The 20,748-nt window shown below is 42.3% G+C and overlaps 1 protein-coding gene across 1 annotated transcript in view; it reads right to left on the bottom strand.

Moving 5' to 3' along the window:
* crb2a (crumbs cell polarity complex component 2a) overlaps positions 1 to 20,748 on the bottom strand; it is a gene marked incomplete at both ends in the record, with an annotated part of 47,222 nt that overhangs the window by 10,609 nt on the left and 15,865 nt on the right. The window contains 6 exons of the mRNA XM_079257273.1: positions 1,474 to 2,045; positions 3,263 to 4,216; positions 6,663 to 6,776; positions 6,856 to 7,026; positions 9,820 to 9,959; positions 11,066 to 11,261. Of these exons, the coding sequence (XP_079113399.1) occupies positions 1,474 to 2,045; positions 3,263 to 4,216; positions 6,663 to 6,776; positions 6,856 to 7,026; positions 9,820 to 9,959; positions 11,066 to 11,261 (2,147 nt within the window). The remainder of the gene's footprint in view (positions 1 to 1,473; positions 2,046 to 3,262; positions 4,217 to 6,662; positions 6,777 to 6,855; positions 7,027 to 9,819; positions 9,960 to 11,065; positions 11,262 to 20,748) is intronic.

The raw sequence follows: 20,748 nt of genomic DNA, 5'->3' as shown, positions 1-20,748 counted from the left end.
AGCTCTACTCATTCCTAGTACTGCTTTACTTATTCCTAGTACTGCTCCACTCATTCCTAGTACTGCTCTACTTATTCCTAGTACAGCTTTACTTATTCTTTATACAGCTCTACTCATTCCTAGTACTGCTCCACTCATTCCTGGTACTGCTCTACTTATTCCTAGTACTGCTCTACTCATTCCTAGTACTGCTCCACTCATTCCTAGTACTACTCTACTTATTCCTAGTACTGCTCTACTCATTCCTAGTACTGCTCTACTTATTCCTAGTACTGCTCTACTCATTCCTAGTACTGCTCCACTCATTCCTAGTACTACTCTACTTATTCCTAGTACTGCTCCACTCATTCCTAGTACTGCTCCACTCATTCCTAGTACTGCTCCACTCATTCCTAGTACTGCTCTACTCATTCCTAGTACTGCTCTACTCATTCCTAGTACTGCTCTACTCATTCCTATTACTGCTCCACTCATTCCTAGTACTGCTCCACTCATTCCTAGTACTGGTCTACTTATTCCTAGTACTGCTCTACTCATTCCTAGTACTGCTCCACTCATTCCTAGTACTGCTCTACTCATTCCTAGTACTGCTCCACTCATTAATAGTACTGCTCTACTCATTCCTAGTACTGCTCTACTCATTCCTAGTACTGCTCTACTCATTCCTAGTACTGCTCCACTCATTCCTAGTACTGCTCTACCTATTCCTAGTACTGCTCTACTCATTCCTAGTACTGCTCCACTCATTCCTAGTACTGCTCTACTTATTCCTAGTACTGCTCTACTCATTCCTAGTACTGCTCCACTCATTCCTAGTACTGCTCTACTTATTCCTAGTACTGCTCTACTCATTCCTAGTACTGCTCCACTCATTCCTAGTACTGCTCTACTCATTCCTAGTACTGCTCCACTCATTAATAGTACTGCTCTACTCATTCCTAGTACTGCTCTACTCATTCCTAGTACTGCTCTACTCATTCCTAGTACTGCTCCACTCATTCCTAGTACTGCTCTACCTATTCCTAGTACTGCTCTACTCATTCCTAGTACTGCTCCACTCATTCCTAGTACTGCTCTACTTATTCCTAGTACTGCTCTACTCATTCCTAGTACTGCTCCACTCATTCCTAGTACTGCTCTACCTATTCCTAGTACTGCTCTACTCATTCCTAGTACTGCTCCACTCATTCCTAGTACTGCTCTACTTATTCCTAGTACTGCTCCACTCATTCCTAGTACTGCTGTACTCATTCCTAGTACTGCTCTACTCATTCCTAGTACTGCTCTACTCATTCCTAGTACTGCTCTACTTATTACCAAGAATGCTCTACTCATTCTTTCGTGGCTCTGCAGCCATTTTGGTGGCTGTGGGAATGACAGAACTCCACAATATGTTTAAAAGGAAGTAATTATATGAACTGTTTGTCATGGCCTCATGAATACATCACTAATAGACAGGGAAGTATTTGTTACCTTGCATGTATCATCGCTGATGCAGCCTGTCTTTACATTTTCAGAAACTGTCTCTGGATAAACTTCCTCTGATGAACTCTCCCATCCATCCAGATCCAGATGCACAGAGTCTAAACGAAGATCCTGAAGGCAGCCTTTGAAGTGTCCCCCCCATTTCTCAGAATCCCAGTCCGTGGGAAGCCCTCCGACATAAACGAGATCCCCGCTTTGAATAGTCACTTCAGGAATCTCTCCAATCCTGTAGAGGAGACCAGCGTGCCCAAAAACCACCTGTCTGTGTTTGACCTCCACAAACAGAAGCTGCTGCTCACCGGTGGTCACAAAGATGGGAGCAGTCAGCGGGGGGCTGTTCGGCAGAGAGCTGACAAAAAGCCTCCCCATCCCCAGGTAGACTGAGAGGTAGACCTCTCCTTCATCCTCGGCTGTAGGTCGCCTGAGCTGAAACAGCAGCCCGTCAGGTTTTAATGATTTCAGGAGGAAAGAAACGGTGAAGTTGCTCCCGTGGCTTCTCTTTGTGTTGAAGGCACTGAAACTCTTCGAGTCCTCGTGGCTGTACGTCCATGATGGGAACTCTGGTGAAGGACAGTTGCAGCACAGTCAGAAGTCAATGATAACACGAATGTCTTTTCACATTCTGGGGAGGACAATGTTCTTTTTCTGTATATTAAAAATAAAATCAAAGCAGAAAATGCTTTAACTATACACTCATTTACAGACAGTGCAGGATGTTGTGAACATTATGCAAAACGTGTCACGTAAAATGCTTAAATTTACATCTAATTTTACTGTTGCTTGTGTTTACATTTGTACCTCAATAAGACATTTTTCGCAGTGAAATATAAAAGACTGAAAGAATTATTTTTTAGTAAATAATGTTTTGTTGAATGATATAAAATCACATATAATCTATAAACACAATTAAATAAATAAAAATAAAATAAAAACTGATGAAGATCTTTTAAACTAATTCATTAAAAAATAAAAAATAAGATAAAATAGCTAAATTAAATTAAAAATTCAGTTGAATTGAATAAATCAAATGGAATTAAATTAAATAAAAATATTACTTATTTGTTATGTTTCTATTAACAAAATTAATTCATGATTGTAATCATTTGTATTTGATGTGTATTTATAATATAATAAATAATGAATAGAACAAATTTTGCTAACTTAACACCCAATCTTTCAATGAACCTAAATAATAAATAAATAAATAAATAATCGAAGCTGCAGCAGAACAGTTCCTCTCCAGGATATGGGACATGGATGCTATGGACTGTCCCGACCTTTTAGCTGTGTTAGTTTCAGGATTCTGTTCGGTCTGTTCAGATTATTCAGCGGTACCGTTTAGCTGTAGGAATTTTTAGTTGTAGTTGCATCCATCTTCACATAAACAACTCTAACGTATCAAACTGCTTTAACTTTTAACGAGACGGAACTCAATCTGTTGGTTTCCTTATATAGGCTATCATGAATTGGCTTCATTATGGTTTTTTTTCCTGTCTGTAAAGCGTCTTGAGATGGCACTGCCGTGATTTGACGCTGTATAAATAAAGTTGAATTGAATTGAATTGAATTTACCATCATAAACACAACCAGTTTAGTTTCTCCTTCCTTTTGACACATTTACATTCGACTAAGACCACCATGATCCAAGACATGGTTTGGAAATAAGTATTTACAAGAACTATTTGTGTAGATTTTAAGGGACCTTTTGGTGTTTTTATGACTAAATTCAGAAATTCAAGCACTTTGACACGACTGTAGAGACAACTGAAGTGTTTACCTTCAGAGCAGCCGTCGCTGTGGAAGGGTCGGTAGCAGTCACACTTGTAGCTTGTCCACAGGTCCACACATCGCCCATGGCCACTGCAGGGGTCAGGCTCACACCATTCAGTCTTACTGCATCCCAGCTCAAAGCCGGGAGCCTCTGGCAGTGTTTGTGGCAGAACAGGTTTGGAGTCAATCATCAGGTCTTCCATGCAGCCAATGAATCCCGCACCGCTATCCGAGTGTTCCAGAAGCTCCTCTGGCGCGCCACCTAAATAAAGATCAGCGAACGCTTCAGAGGGTTGGAAAGGAGGCTCGTCTGGGCCTCCATCTGTAACCATGCACCCATCTCTGTCGCAGTTCGGCCCTTTCAGAATCAAGACCAGACCTTTGGTATCCAGAAACACATGAACATCCCTCCAGTCTCCATCGCTAACCACGCCGGCGAAGGTGACATCAAGTTCAGACTCCTCAGAAAAGGCTTTTGCACTGAGAGCACCATCAAAAATCTCCAGGAGGAGGTAGTTGTCCATGTCCCCTCGGTAGAACAGCAACGTGCTGGGAATGGTAGTCCGGAAACGCAGCTGCACCCCAAAACCTTGATGAACACTGTGCTCCACCTCCCGGCGGGTTCGTTCTTCTAGAACAAGCTCTATGGGGATAAATCCAGGAGTGGAGAAGGAGAAGGTTGTTCTGGTGGAGCACTGCTCGTCGTAGAAGCCGTGAGGACACAGACACGTGTGACCGTGCTCTCCATCCTCCAACCACGGGAGGCAAGTAGCTCCATTCTGGCATTCATGGTCAACACAGCCGTAAAGTTTAACATTGCAGTGATTACCCCCCCAAGGAAGCTTTCCGGGCTCAGCTTCAGGGCAGTGACAGGTGTAGGACGCTCGGCCGTCTTCACACCAGCCACCGTTCAGGCAGGGCTGACTCTCACATTCGTTAATGTTCACTTCACACAGCTCACCTACGGAGAAAACACACGGTTAGAAACCAGACATGACAGCGAAAAAAGGATTCACCAGTCTGTTAGATGTTGCCTTCTAATGCACAACAAAAAGTCACATTGTCAGCTCCACCTGATCAAACCTGCTAACACAAACTTCTAACCAGCCAATCACATGGCAGCGACTCAGCGCATGTTGTCATGTAGGCGTGGTGAAGACGACTTGCTGAAGTTCAATCTGAGCATCAGAACGAGGAAGAAAGGAGATTTACGAGGCTTTGGACGCAGCATGGTTGTTGTTCTGAGTGTTTATGAGATCTTCACACACAAACATCTCCAGTGTTTCCAGAGAAGGTCTGAAGAAGAGAAAACATCCAGCGAGCAGCAGATGTTTGACCAGAATGTCTGGTTGGTGTCAGAGGAGAATGGACAGACTGGTTGGAGATGATGGAAAGACAACAGGAAGTCCAGTAAGCACTGGTTCCCACCAAGATCTGCAGAACATCATCTCTGAACACACAACCCATCCAGCCTGGAAGCAGATGGTCTCCAGCAGCAGAAGACCACAGCGGGTTCCCTCCTGTCAGTAAGAACAGGAAACTGAGGCTACAATTCACACAGACTCACCAGAACTGGACAATAGAAGATGGAGAAACGTTGCTGGTCTGATGAGTCTCCAGTTCAGCTCCACATTCACATGGTAGGATCAGAATCTGCTGGAAACATCATGACAACATGGATCCATCCTGCCGTCAGGATCAACGCTTCAGGCTGCTGCTGGTGGAATGGTGGGGGGAGGTTTTCTGGTCCCACTTTGGTCCCCTTAGTACCAGTATGACATGGTTTAACCTCCACAGCCTGCCTGAGTCCTGCTGCTGACCATGTCCATCCCTTTCTGAGCACAGTGGAGCATCTTCTGATGGAAACTTCCAGCAGGATGATGCACCATGTCACAAAGCTCACATCATCTCCACCATGACGATGAGTTCACTGTCCTCCAACGGCTCCACAGTCACCAGATCTACATCCAGCACAGCAGCTCTGGGACGTGGTGGAACGGGAGATTCTCATCATGATGAGGTGGAACGGGAGATTCTCATCGTGATGAGGTGGAACGGGAGATTCTCATCATGATGAGGTGGAACGGGAGATTCTCATGGTGATGAGGTGGAACGGGAGATTCTCATAGTGATGAGGTGGAACGGGAGATTCTCATGGTGATGAGGTGGAACGGGAGATTCTCATCGTGATGAGGTGGAACTGGAGATTCTCATCATGATGAGGTGGAACGGGAGATTCTCATCATGATGAGGTGGAACGGGAGATTCTCATCGTGATGAGGTGGAACGGGAGATTCTCATCATGATGAGGTGGAACGGGAGATTCTCATCGTGATGAGGTGGAACGGGAGATTCTCATCATGGTGAGGTGGAACGGGAGATTCTCATGGTGATGAGGTGGAACGGGAGATTCTCATGGTGATGAGGTGGAACGGGAGATTCTCATGGTGATGAGGTGGAACGGGAGATTCTCATGGTGATGAGGTGGAACGGGAGATTCTCATCATGATGAGGTGGAACGGGAGATTCTCATGGTGATGAGGTGGAACGGGAGATTCTCATCATGATGAGGTGGAACGGGAGATTCTCATGGTGATGAGGTGGAACGGGAGATTCTCATCATGATGAGGTGGAACGGGAGATTCTCATCATGATGAGGTGGAACGGGAGATTCTCATGGTGATGAGGTGGAACGGGAGATTCTCATCGTGATGAGGTGGAACGGGAGATTCTCATAGTGATGAGGTGGAACGGGAGATTCTCATCGTGATGAGGTGGAACAGGAGATTCTCATGGTGATGAGGTGGAACAGGAGATTCTCATGGTGATGAGGTGGAACGGGAGATTCTCATGGTGATGAGGTGGAACGTTAAGTTTTTATCCTGGATGTGGAGCAACTGTGTGTTGCTTCATGTGGAGCAAATCTTCGAGGAATGTTTCCACCACTATCTTGAATCTGTCATCAAGAATTACGGTATTTCTGGAGTAACAAGGGTTCCAAACTAAAGGTGGTCCTAATAAAGTAAAAGATAATATTTTCTATGTTATCATCCCTCTGGTTGCTTAAACATTGCTTAAACTTAGTGCATAAATAGTTAAACATGTAACAGAGCTAAAGTTCTGAACAACTGATTAAATGAACCGCCTGCTGTCAAACAATGCACCAATTTCAAAGGTTTTTTTTTCCAGTTTTTCCATCCATATTTTAACTGATTGTCAGTGGAAAGGTTGCCGAAACATCTGGCTTCTTTCCGAACGGTGAGTGTGATTATCCATGAATATAAATCTAAGCCTACATGGCCGCCTCTCTGTCATCAACGCAGCTGCAGAACAAGCAGCTGCTACCAGCTCAGCAGACGGAACATTGCACAAGCTGCACATCCAGCAGATACTTGAGAGAAACTCACCTAAGAATCCTGCAGAGCACGCACAGGTGTAGCCGTTGATCTTATCCTCACAAGCGCCTCCATTCTGACAGGGTTCCGACTCACACTCATCAATATTTACAGAGCAGTTCTCCCCTGTGGACACAAATCCCAGCGATGACAACCTTTAAATGCCTCCAATCATCTGGAGATGGATTCATTTAGCTTGACTTACCTGCAAAACCCGGCTGACACTGGCAGATATACCCAGCTGCATCAGCGAAGTTAAGCTCCCAGTCCAGCTCCCAGTGGGACGGATCTGAGCGCTGGAAGCACTCGCCGCCATTCTGGCAGGGCTGATCAGCACACTCGTCTATATCCACCTCACAGTTTGCTCCTTCATAGCCTGGAGGCAGAGAACAAACCAAGTTGTTCAGACATGAAACAACTTTCCATCTGCTGCTGAGATGGACTCACTGACTGACTGAGTCCAGTTTTCAGCAGTGCCTGCTTGGTGACGATCCACCAGGCTCTCATTGTTTTTACCATGAGAATAGTTGGTTTCCTTCACTAGATCATTGTGCAGCGGTGGTCTTTCTGTGTGGAGTCTGCATGTTCTCCCCGTGTGTGTGTGTGTTCTGTCCGGGTTCTCCGGCTTCCTCCCACCGTCCAAAGACATGCATGTTAGGTTACTGGTTACTCTAAACTGTCCCTGGCGACCTGTCCATCCTGCCTCTCGCATCCAGCTTCCTGTGAGCCTGAATTGGACTAAACGGTTCAGTAAAATGGATGGATGAATAATGTGGATTTGTTTTAACAGGATTACAAGGAATTGGCTTGAACTGATGATGTCGGTAAAGGCCTAGAGATGACTTAGTTGTGTCTTCGTTGCTGCTATGAGGGATCTTCCAGGCTCCTAAAGCTCGTCTGCTCAGCATAGTTATGTTCATGTTGCATCTATTTCTAGAATACTTTTCAAACAATAAGGTTGACCAAAGCGCTTTATGAAGTAACATAAAAAAGTAACAAGCAGACACCACAAAAACACAAAACAAAATGACACTTTAGCTGAACATGATTTAAGCTCCGGGGTGAAAAAGTGAGTTTCTGAACAGACCTTTAAAGAGGGTAAAGCCTCGACTACGGTGGCTGGGAAGTGCAAAACAAATGAAAATTTTCAATAACACATCTCAAAATTCAAAAACAAAATCACATTTTGAAAACCAATTCAGAATTTTAAAAAAAATTAAAAAATTAAAAAAACCAAGTTCAAATTTGAAAACGAAATTTAAATAAAAAAAAAGCAAATTCACATTTTAGGAAACAAAAATAGATTTTAGAAAAATAAAATCAATAAAACAAATTTCAATTGTAGAAACAAATTTATATTTTAGGAAACTAAAGGAGCTGAGAATTTCTACAACGGTTCAAATTGACACATTTATGCCAAAAACTAAATAAAATGAGCCTAATTGTGAAAATGCTAGTTTCTTTTTTCAAATTTTGAAATGTGTTTTGGAAATTTTAAGTTTTTCTGCACTTCCCAGCCCCCGTAGTCTGCAGTGTGAATGTTGTGTGGCCTGAACTAACAGCATCTGGCTGGATGAGCTCAGCCTGCTTCTTGGTTTAGAAAAATTGATCAAACTAGATAAATTCCTGGTTGTTGTACCATTTAAAACTTTTAATGTGAAGGAATCTCAGAAGAATGTAAAACTGGAGAGCTGATGACGCACGCAGCAGCATCCTGGACTCACTGCAGACGACGGAGAAATAACGACACGTCTACAAGGACTGAAGGGATAAATACCTTCCTCCACATCTTTTAAACAATGACAGGATCTAACTTTAACCATCTTCCATGACTACCAGAGCTACTGGAGGAACATAGTCCAAGATTTCCGGCGTCTGCAGAACAGTGAACGGCACGAGGAGAGAACCTGTTCGATGATCTAAAGGGGATGACTTCCACAAACAAGAATTGTTTGGTTTAATTTCAGCTGAGAAATTCCTTCATTAGACACCTAGTAGCACATTGGAGCTAAAACAGAAGTAAATCTGGATGTCGTCTGCATAACAGTGGAATAATATGTTGTACTTGGTAAAAACTGACCCCAGAGGCGGCGGGGTCGGACCCAGAACACACACACACGAAATAAGGCTGAAAAGTAGGGATGGGAAAATCGAACTGAAAAATAAAAAATTTGGAATTTTTTTTGCTTCACAATTTTAATTTCGATTTTTTCTTAAAAAAAAAAAAAAAAAGTTTTTTTTTTCAAATAAATAAATAAATAATGTCATTTTTATTATTTTTATTGATCTTTTCACATGTCTTCTTGGGCGCTATAGCAGCAGAATGATGATCTGGCTACTGGGTTGTTTATTCCGAAATAAAATCAAGAAAAATGGTGAGCAAAAAAAGTTTTCTGCATTTTTTTTATTTTTAATCTACAAAAATCAGCAATATTAAAGAATTGTGAGAATCACAATTTAAATTGAATCGGCACCCAAAAAACTGGAAAGGAATCAAATCAGGACAAAAGCGTATCGTCACAGACCTTCTGAAAAGAGAAGAATTCTCCAGTGGAGACATTAAAATGTTATCTTCCTGACACTGCTCTCATCTTTTCTTCTTCTTCTTCTTCTTGCTTGATGTGTTTTTGTAAATGCAGATTTATTACTGATCCGTGTGTTTCTCCAGTCACCGAACAAACAGCAGGTCTGAGCTGCTGTTTCCAGCAGACCCTTCCTGGTCCGTCCATGTGCCTGCTGGTGCACATGCTCATACGTTTGACATTTCACCATTTTACTTCTTCAGGTTGCAAAGTCCTGCATCGACAGCCTCAGCGTGGTTGTTTTTATGCTACGAGTCCTCGTTGCGTTCTACGTACCAATGACTGGTTCCATTAACACCAGAAAGGTAGAGCGTCTGAGTTCCCAGTAGGAAACATCATCTGGAATGGTGAGCATGACCATTCGAATAAACTTACACTGGAATCAGGTCAACTACTCCGATGCTTTTCCCAGCTTTAACAGAATGTATCCGTTCAGGTGAAAAGATTTCTCCCCTGGATCCCAGTCACAGACTGGGATCACTGGTGTCATTAGGAGCTGCACAGAGACACAATGCACTCATACAGTAGTATCGCTAGTCTAGTGTTGGGACAGAAATGCTGACAGTGGGACAGGTATTCGTCGTTACCATGCCAACAGAGGCAGGTGTACTCCTTGATTCCTTCAACACATGTGGCGCCGTGCTGGCAGGGATGGGAGGCACACTCAGGGATGTCCACCTCACAGTGGTCGCCCTCAAACCCCGTTTCACTGCAGTCACATTCGTAGCTGTAAAAGACAAACGCAGCGGTTTGTACGGCAGCCAAACACAACTCTGAAATGTTTAAGATAGGCGTTATTAAACAGTAAACCTCCATTATGACACAAGTTTTGTCTTAATTCCTCCCCACCATGTGTTCCTGGATGATGTGCACACAGCGACGCTGGTGGGGAGCTGCTTCATATGTATGCATGGAAGTTTAACTTCTGCATTTCAGACGTCAAGGAAAATATTTTAACTAATTACTGTCAGTCATTAAGCTTTCAGTCTAACACAATGTTAAAAAAAACTGTAAGATTATAGTTTATTTCTTTACTATTTCACAGTTTTTTGTTCCCCATATTTTTAAAACACAGTAAATAAACACTGGTAAAGCTACAGACTGACGCTATAAAAATACACATTTCTATGTTTATAAATGAAATATTTTATTTCATATAAAAGAAATGCTGGTATGTTACATTTACGATTTAAAATTATAATTAAGACATGCATTAAATTATAAACTGAAATTTTTTTTTATTTAGCACTGTTAATAGTATTTTTATTCCATCTGTGTGTATATATATATATATATATATATATATATATATATATATATATATATATATATTAATGTGAAAGGGTGCATGTTTATAAACTATGAATAAAAAAATAAAATAAGAAAATTCACAAAACATATTGTTGACCATATTCAACTTGAATTTAACAATTTATTGGGAAAAAAAAAATAGTGGAATTAAGATCAGTTTAAAAATATGTTATATTATAAATATGCTATTTATCATATATGTGTTAAAGTATGTCATTGAACATTAAAAAATAAATAAAACAAATGAGAGTAAAATTACATCAATAATTTAAATATACAGTTATTATTTCCTGTCGTTTGACAGTATCTTGCTGGCGCCCCGGCTGACAGAATATCACTATTTGGCACCCTTCTTAACCGGTGATATAATAAAATAAACATTAAAGTTAGGGTGAGTTGTTGCCCCCCTGAGGAGGTGCAGGATCCGCGGAGCACCAGTAGGATGAGCGAGCATTTAAAGGAGAATATTTCCTGTTAATCTGGAGGAGTGTTCTGAATGCAGGCCTGCAGCGGATCAGCTACCTGTTGACCATGTCGCGGCAGACTGCTCCGTTCTGACAGGGATCACTGGCACACTCATCCACGTCCACCTCACAGTCGATGCCCTCAAACCCAGCCAGACACTCACAGGAGTACATCCCAAACAGGTCCAGGCAGGTGGCGCCGTTGTGGCAGGGAGAGGAGTCGCACTCGTCTATTTCCGTTTCACAGTTGACTCCTGGAGGAGGAGGAGGGAAAATCCAGAGACAAGAAGAAGCATTGAACCTTCGTCATGTTACCCTGCCTGTGATCAGCTGTCTGTTTGTGTCTTTGTTCATTAAACTGACAAAGCAAAACATCCGCTGATCAGTGAAGTCCGTCACCAAAAATGCATCTTTTCATGAATAAAAAGTGACGAGGAGTTAAAGCAGTAAAATTCCAGTTAAAGATTAGTTCCGTAAAATATAAATAAAGAGTCATAATTCCCAGATTCCTCCGACATATTTTATTCCCAGTGGAAGAAAAACAACATTTCAGATGAGATGATTGTGATTCTGATGCAGCAAAACATCTGTAAACATGTCAGTAACATGACTGGTTTAACTGGTAACAGGTCAGTAACATGACTGGTTTAACTGGGAACAGGTCAGTAACATGACTGGTTTAACTGGGAACAGGTCCGTAACATGACTGGTTTAACTGGGAACATGTCAGTAACATGACTGGTTTAACTGGTAACAGGTCAGTAACATGACTGGTTTAACTGGTAACAGGTCAGTAACATGACTGGTTTAACTGGGAACAGGTCAGTAACATGACTGGTTTAACTGGGAACAGGTCCGTAACATGACTGGTTTAACTGGGAACAGGTCAGTAACATGACTGGTTTAACTGGTAACAGGCCAGTAACGTGACTGGTTTAACTGGTAACAGGTCAGTAACATGACTGGTTTAACTGGTAACAGGTCAGTAACATGACTGGTTTAACTGGTAACAGGTCAGTAACATGACTGGTTTAACTGGTAACAGGTCAGTAACATGACTGGTTTAACTGGGAACAGGTCAGTAACATGACTGGTTTAACTGGGAACAGGTCAGTAACATGACTGGTTTAACTGGTAACAGGTCAGTAACATGACTGGTTTAACTGGGAACATGTCCGTAACATGACTGGTTTAACTGGGAACAGGTCAGTAACATGACTGGTTTAACTGGTAACAGGTCAGTAACATGACTGGTTTAACTGGGAACAGGTCCGTAACATGACTGGTTTAACTGGGAACAGGTCAGTAACATGACTGGTTTAACTGGTAACAGGCCAGTAACGTGACTGGTTTAACTGGTAACAGGTCAGTAACATGACTGGTTTAACTGGTAACAGGCCAGTAACATGACTGGTTTAACTGGCAACAGGTCAGTAACATGACTGGTTTAACTGGGAACAGGTCAGTAACATGACTGGTTTAACTGGTAACAGGCCAGTAACGTGACTGGTTTAACTGGTAACAGGTCAGTAACATGACTGGTTTAACTGGGAACAGGTCAGTAACATGACTGGTTTAACTGGTAACAGGTCAGTAACATGACTGGTTTAACTGGTAACAGGTCAGTAACATGACTGGTTTAACTGGGAACAGGTCAGTAACATGACTGGTTTAACTGGGAACAGGTCCGTAACATGACTGGTTTAACTGGGAACAGGTCAGTAACATGACTGGTTTAACTGGTAACAGGCCAGTAACGTGACTGGTTTAACTGGTAACAGGTCAGTAACATGACTGGTTTAACTGGGAACAGGTCAGTAACATGACTGGTTTAACTGGTAACAGGTCAGTAACATGACTGGTTTAACTGGTAACAGGTCAGTAACATGACTGGTTTAACTGGGAACAGGTCAGTAACATGACTGGTTTAACTGGGAACAGGTCAGTAACATGACTGGTTTAACTGGTAACAGGTCAGTAACATGACTGGTTTAACTGGGAACATGTCCGTAACATGACTGGTTTAACTGGTAACAGGTCGGTAACATGACTGGTTTAACTGGGAACAGGTCAGTAACATGACTGGTTTAACTGGGAACAGGTCCGTAACATGACTGGTTTAACTGGGAACAGGTCAGTAACATGACTGGTTTAACTGGTAACAGGCCAGTAACGTGACTGGTTTAACTGGTAACAGGTCAGTAACATGACTGGTTTAACTGGTAACAGGCCAGTAACATGACTGGTTTAACTGGTAACAGGCCAGTAACATGACTGGTTTAACTGGTAACAGGTCAGTAACATGACTGGTTTAACTGGGAACAGGTCAGTAACATGACTGGTTTAACTGGGAACAGGTCAGTAACATGACTGGTTTAACTGGTAACAGGCCAGTAACATGACTGGTTTAACTGGTAACAGGCCAGTAACATGACTGGTTTAACTGGGAACAGGTCAGTAACATGACTGGTTTAACTGGTAACAGGTCAGTAACATGACTGGTTTAACTGGGAACAGGTCAGTAACATGACTGGTTTAACTGGTAACAGGTCAGTAACATGACTGGTTTAACTGGGAACAGGTCAGTAACATGACTGGTTTAACTGGCAACAGGCCAGTAACATGACTGGTTTAACTGGTAACAGGCCAGAAACATGACTGGTTTAACTGGTAACAGGTCATTAACATGACTGGTTTAACTGGGAACAGGTCAGTAACATGACTGGTTTAACTGGGAACAGGTCAGTAACATGACTGGTTTAACTGGGAACATGTCAGAAACATGACTGGTTTAACTGGGAACAGGTCAGTAACATGACTGGTTTAACTGGTAACAGGCCAGAAACATGACTGGTTTAACTGGGAACATGTCAGAAACATGACTGGTTTAACTGGGAACAGGCCAGTAACATGACTGGTTTAACTGGGAACAGGTCAGTAACATGACTGGTTTAACTGGTAACAGGTCAGTAACATGACTGGTTTAACTGGGAACAGGTCAGTAACATGACTGGTTTAACTGGGAACATGTCAGTAACATGACTGGTTTAACTGGTAACAGGTCAGAAACATGACTGGTTTAACTGGGAACAGGTCAGTAACATGACTGGTTTAACTGGGAACATGTCAGAAACATGACTGGTTTAACTGGGAACATGTCAGAAACATGACTGGTTTAACTGGGAACATGTCAGAAACATGACTGGTTTAACTGGCACAGGTCAGTAACATGACTGGTTTAACTGGGAACATGTCAGAAACATGACTGGTTTAACTGGCAACAGGTCATTAACATGACTGGTTTAACTGGGAACAGGTCAGAAACATGACTGGTTTAACTGGTAACAGGCCAGAAACATGACTGGTTTAACTGGCAACAGGTCATTAACATGACTGGTTTAACTGGGAACATGTCAGAAACATGACTGGTTTAACTGGGAACATGTCAGAAACATGACTGGTTTAACTGGGAACATGTCAGAAACATGACTGGTTTAACTGGGAACATGTCAGAAACATGACTGGTTTAACTGGGAACATGTCAGAAACATGACTGGTTTAACTGGGAACATGTCAGAAACATGACTGGTTTAACTGGGAACATGTCAGAAACATGACTGGTTTAACTGGCACAGGTCAGTAACATGACTGGTTTAACTGGGAACAGGTCAGTAACATGACTGGTTTAACTGGTAACAGGTCGGTAACATGACTGGTTTAACTGGGAACAGGTCATTAACATGACTGGTTTAACTGGGAACAGGTCAGTAACATGACTGGTTTAACTGGTAACAGGTCGGTAACATGACTGGTTTAACTGGGAACAGGTCAGTAACATGACTGGTTTAACTGGCAACAGGTCAGTAACATGACTGGTTTAACTGGGAACAGGTCAGTAACATGACTGGTTTAACTGGTAACAGGTCGGTAACATGACTGGTTTAACTGGGAACAGGTCAGTAACATGACTGGTTTAACTGGCAACAGGTCAGTAACATGACTGGTTTAACTGGGAACAGGCCAGTAACATGACTGGTTTAACTGGGAACAGGTCAGTAACATGACTGGTTTAACTGGCAACAGGTCAGTAACATGACTGGTTTAACTGGGAACAGGTCAGTAACATGACTGGTTTAACTGGGAACAGGTCAGAAACATGACTGGTTTAACTGGCAACAGGTCAGTAACATGACTGGTTTAACTGGGAACATGTCAGAAACATGACTGGTTTAACTGGGAACATGTCAGAAACATGACTGGTTTAACTGGCAACAGGTCATTAACATGACTGGTTTAACTGGGAACATGTCAGTAACATGACTGGTTTAACTGGGAACATGTCAGTAACATGACTGGTTTAACTGGCAACAGGTCAGTAACATGACTGGTTTAACTGGTAACAGGTCAGTAACATGACTGGTTTAACTGGCAACAGGTCATTAACATGACTGGTTTAACTGGGAACAGGTCAGTAACATGACTGGTTTAACTGGTACAGGTCAGTAACATGACTGGTTTAACTGGGAACAGGTCAGTAACATGACTGGTTTAACTGGTAACAGGTCAGTAACATGACTGGTTTAACTGGGAACAGGTCAGAAACATGACTGGTTTAACTGGGAACAGGTCAGTAACATGACTGGTTTAACTGGTAACAGGTCAGTAACATGACTGGTTTAACTGGTAACAGGTCAGTAACATGACTGGTTTAACTGGGAACAGGTCAGTAACATGACTGGTTTAACTGGTAACAGGTCAGTAATATGACTGGTTTAACTGGTAACAGGTCAGAAACATGACTGGTTTAACTGGTAACAGGTCAGTAATATGACTGGTTTAACTGGGAACATGTCAGTAACATGACTGGTTTAACTGGGAACATGTCAGTAACATGACTGGTTTAAGTGGGAACAGGTCAGTAACATGACTGGTTTAACTGGTAACAGGTCAGTAACATGACTGGTTTAACTGGGAACAGGTCAGTAACATGACTGGTTTAACTGGGAACATGTCAGTAACATGACTGGTTTAACTGGTAACAGGTCAGAAACATGACTGGTTTAACTGGGAACAGGTCAGTAACATGACTGGTTTAACTGGGAACATGTCAGAAACATGACTGGTTTAACTGGGAACATGTCAGAAACATGACTGGTTTAACTGGGAACATGTCAGAAACATGACTGGTTTAACTGGCACAGGTCAGTAACATGACTGGTTTAACTGGGAACATGTCAGAAACATGACTGGTTTAACTGGCAACAGGTCATTAACATGACTGGTTTAACTGGGAACAGGTCAGTAACATGACTGGTTTAACTGGTAACAGGCCAGAAACATGACTGGTTTAACTGGGAACATGTCAGAAACATGACTGGTTTAACTGGGAACATGTCAGAAACATGACTGGTTTAACTGGGAACATGTCAGAAACATGACTGGTTTAACTGGGAACATGTCAGAAACATGACTGGTTTAACTGGGAACATGTCAGAAACATGACTGGTTTAACTGGCACAGGTCAGTAACATGACTGGTTTAACTGGGAACAGGTCAGTAACATGACTGGTTTAACTGGTAACAGGTCGGTAACATGACTGGTTTAACTGGGAACAGGTCATTAACATGACTGGTTTAACTGGTAACAGGTCGGTAACATGACTGGTTTAACTGGGAACAGGTCAGTAACATGACTGGTTTAACTGGCAACAGGTCAGTAACATGACTGGTTTAACTGGGAACATGTCAGAAACATGACTGGTTTAACTGGGAACAGGTCAGTAACATGACTGGTTTAACTGGTAACAGGTCGGTAACATGACTGGTTTAACTGGGAACAGGTCAGTAACATGACTGGTTTAACTGGCAACAGGTCAGTAACATGACTGGTTTAACTGGGAACAGGCCAGTAACATGACTGGTTTAACTGGGAACAGGTCAGTAACATGACTGGTTTAACTGGGAACAGGTCAGTAACATGACTGGTTTAACTGGTAACAGGTCAGTAACATGACTGGTTTAACTGGGAACAGGTCAGTAACATGACTGGTTTAACTGGTAACAGGTCAGTAACATGACTGGTTTAACTGGGAACAGGTCAGTAACATGACTGGTTTAACTGGCAACAGGCCAGTAACATGACTGGTTTAACTGGTAACAGGCCAGAAACATGACTGGTTTAACTGGTAACAGGTCATTAACATGACTGGTTTAACTGGGAACATGTCAGTAACATGACTGGTTTAACTGGGAACAGGTCAGTAACATGACTGGTTTAACTGGGAACATGTCAGAAACATGACTGGTTTAACTGGGAACAGGTCAGTAACATGACTGGTTTAACTGGTAACAGGCCAGAAACATGACTGGTTTAACTGGGAACATGTCAGAAACATGACTGGTTTAACTGGGAACAGGCCAGTAACATGACTGGTTTAACTGGGAACAGGTCAGTAACATGACTGGTTTAACTGGGAACAGGTCAGTAACATGACTGGTTTAACTGGGAACAGGTCAGTAACATGACTGGTTTAACTGGTAACAGGTCAGTAACATGACTGGTTTAACTGGGAACAGGTCAGTAACATGACTGGTTTAACTGGTAACAGGCCAGAAACATGACTGGTTTAACTGGGAACATGTCAGAAACATGACTGGTTTAACTGGGAACAGGCCAGTAACATGACTGGTTTAACTGGGAACAGGTCAGTAACATGACTGGTTTAACTGGTAACAGGTCAGTAACATGACTGGTTTAACTGGGAACAGGTCAGTAACATGACTGGTTTAACTGGGAACATGTCAGTAACATGACTGGTTTAACTGGTAACAGGTCAGAAACATGACTGGTTTAACTGGGAACAGGTCAGTAACATGACTGGTTTAACTGGGAACATGTCAGAAACATGACTGGTTTAACTGGGAACATGTCAGAAACATGACTGGTTTAACTGGGAACATGTCAGAAACATGACTGGTTTAACTGGCACAGGTCAGTAACATGACTGGTTTAACTGGGAACATGTCAGAAACATGACTGGTTTAACTGGCAACAGGTCATTAACATGACTGGTTTAACTGGGAACAGGTCAGAAACATGACTGGTTTAACTGGTAACAGGCCAGAAACATGACTGGTTTAACTGGCAACAGGTCATTAACATGACTGGTTTAACTGGGAACATGTCAGAAACATGACTGGTTTAACTGGGAACATGTCAGAAACATGACTGGTTTAACTGGGAACATGTCAGAAACATGACTGGTTTAACTGGGAACATGTCAGAAACATGACTGGTTTAACTGGGAACATGTCAGAAACATGACTGGTTTAACTGGGAACATGTCAGAAACATGACTGGTTTAACTGGGAACATGTCAGAAACATGACTGGTTTAACTGGCACAGGTCAGTAACATGACTGGTTTAACTGGGAACAGGTCAGTAACATGACTGGTTTAACTGGTAACAGGTCGGTAACATGACTGGTTTAACTGGGAACAGGTCATTAACATGACTGGTTTAACTGGGAACAGGTCAGTAACATGACTGGTTTAACTGGTAACAGGTCGGTAACATGACTGGTTTAACTGGGAACAGGTCAGTAACATGACTGGTTTAACTGGCAACAGGTCAGTAACATGACTGGTTTAACTGGGAACAGGTCAGTAACATGACTGGTTTAACTGGTAACAGGTCGGTAACATGACTGGTTTAACTGGGAACAGGTCAGTAACATGACTGGTTTAACTGGCAACAGGTCAGTAACATGACTGGTTTAACTGGGAACAGGCCAGTAACATGACTGGTTTAACTGGGAACAGGTCAGTAACATGACTGGTTTAACTGGCAACAGGTCAGTAACATGACTGGTTTAACTGGGAACAGGTCAGTAACATGACTGGTTTAACTGGGAACAGGTCAGAAACATGACTGGTTTAACTGGCAACAGGTCAGTAACATGACTGGTTTAACTGGGAACATGTCAGAAACATGACTGGTTTAACTGGGAACATGTCAGAAACATGACTGGTTTAACTGGCAACAGGTCATTAACATGACTGGTTTAACTGGGAACATGTCAGTAACATGACTGGTTTAACTGGGAACATGTCAGTAACATGACTGGTTTAACTGGCAACAGGTCAGTAACATGACTGGTTTAACTGGTAACAGGTCAGTAACATGACTGGTTTAACTGGCAACAGGTCATTAACATGACTGGTTTAACTGGGAACAGGTCAGTAACATGACTGGTTTAACTGGTACAGGTCAGTAACATGACTGGTTTAACTGGGAACAGGTCAGTAACATGACTGGTTTAACTGGTAACAGGTCAGTAACATGACTGGTTTAACTGGGAACAGGTCAGAAACATGACTGGTTTAACTGGGAACAGGTCAGTAACATGACTGGTTTAACTGGTAACAGGTCAGTAACATGACTGGTTTAACTGGTAACAGGTCAGTAACATGACTGGTTTAACTGGGAACAGGTCAGTAACATGACTGGTTTAACTGGTAACAGGTCAGTAATATGACTGGTTTAACTGGTAACAGGTCAGTAATATGACTGGTTTAACTGGGAACATGTCAGTAACATGACTGGTTTAACTGGGAACATGTCAGTAACATGACTGGTTTAAGTGGGAACAGGTCAGTAACATGACTGGTTTAACTGGTAACAGGTCAGTAACATGACTGGTTTAACTGGGAACAGGTCAGTAACATGACTGGTTTAACTGGGAACATGTCAGTAACATGACTGGTTTAACTGGTAACAGGTCAGAAACATGACTGGTTTAACTGGGAACAGGTCAGTAACATGACTGGTTTAACTGGGAACATGTCAGAAACATGACTGGTTTAACTGGGAACATGTCAGAAACATGACTGGTTTAACTGGGAACATGTCAGAAACATGACTGGTTTAACTGGCACAGGTCAGTAACATGACTGGTTTAACTGGGAACATGTCAGAAACATGACTGGTTTAACTGGCAACAGGTCATTAACATGACTGGTTTAACTGGGAACAGGTCAGTAACATGACTGGTTTAACTGGTAACAGGCCAGAAACATGACTGGTTTAACTGGGAACATGTCAGAAACATGACTGGTTTAACTGGGAACATGTCAGAAACATGACTGGTTTAACTGGGAACATGTCAGAAACATGACTGGTTTAACTGGGAACATGTCAGAAACATGACTGGTTTAACTGGGAACATGTCAGAAACATGACTGGTTTAACTGGCACAGGTCAGTAACATGACTGGTTTAACTGGGAACAGGTCAGTAACATGACTGGTTTAACTGGTAACAGGTCGGTAACATGACTGGTTTAACTGGGAACAGGTCATTAACATGACTGGTTTAACTGGTAACAGGTCGGTAACATGACTGGTTTAACTGGGAACAGGTCAGTAACATGACTGGTTTAACTGGCAACAGGTCAGTAACATGACTGGTTTAACTGGGAACATGTCAGAAACATGACTGGTTTAACTGGGAACAGGTCAGTAACATGACTGGTTTAACTGGTAACAGGTCGGTAACATGACTGGTTTAACTGGGAACAGGTCAGTAACATGACTGGTTTAACTGGCAACAGGTCAGTAACATGACTGGTTTAACTGGGAACAGGCCAGTAACATGACTGGTTTAACTGGGAACAGGTCAGTAACATGACTGGTTTAACTGGGAACAGGTCAGTAACATGACTGGTTTAACTGGGAACAGGT

The sequence above is a fragment of the Telmatherina bonti genome (assembly GCF_933228915.1).
Source record: "Telmatherina bonti genome assembly, chromosome: 17".
NCBI lineage: Eukaryota > Metazoa > Chordata > Actinopteri > Atheriniformes > Telmatherinidae > Telmatherina > Telmatherina bonti.
The sequence above is the reverse complement of the archived record's forward strand: the minus strand, read 5'-3'. Positions and strand labels throughout refer to the sequence as shown.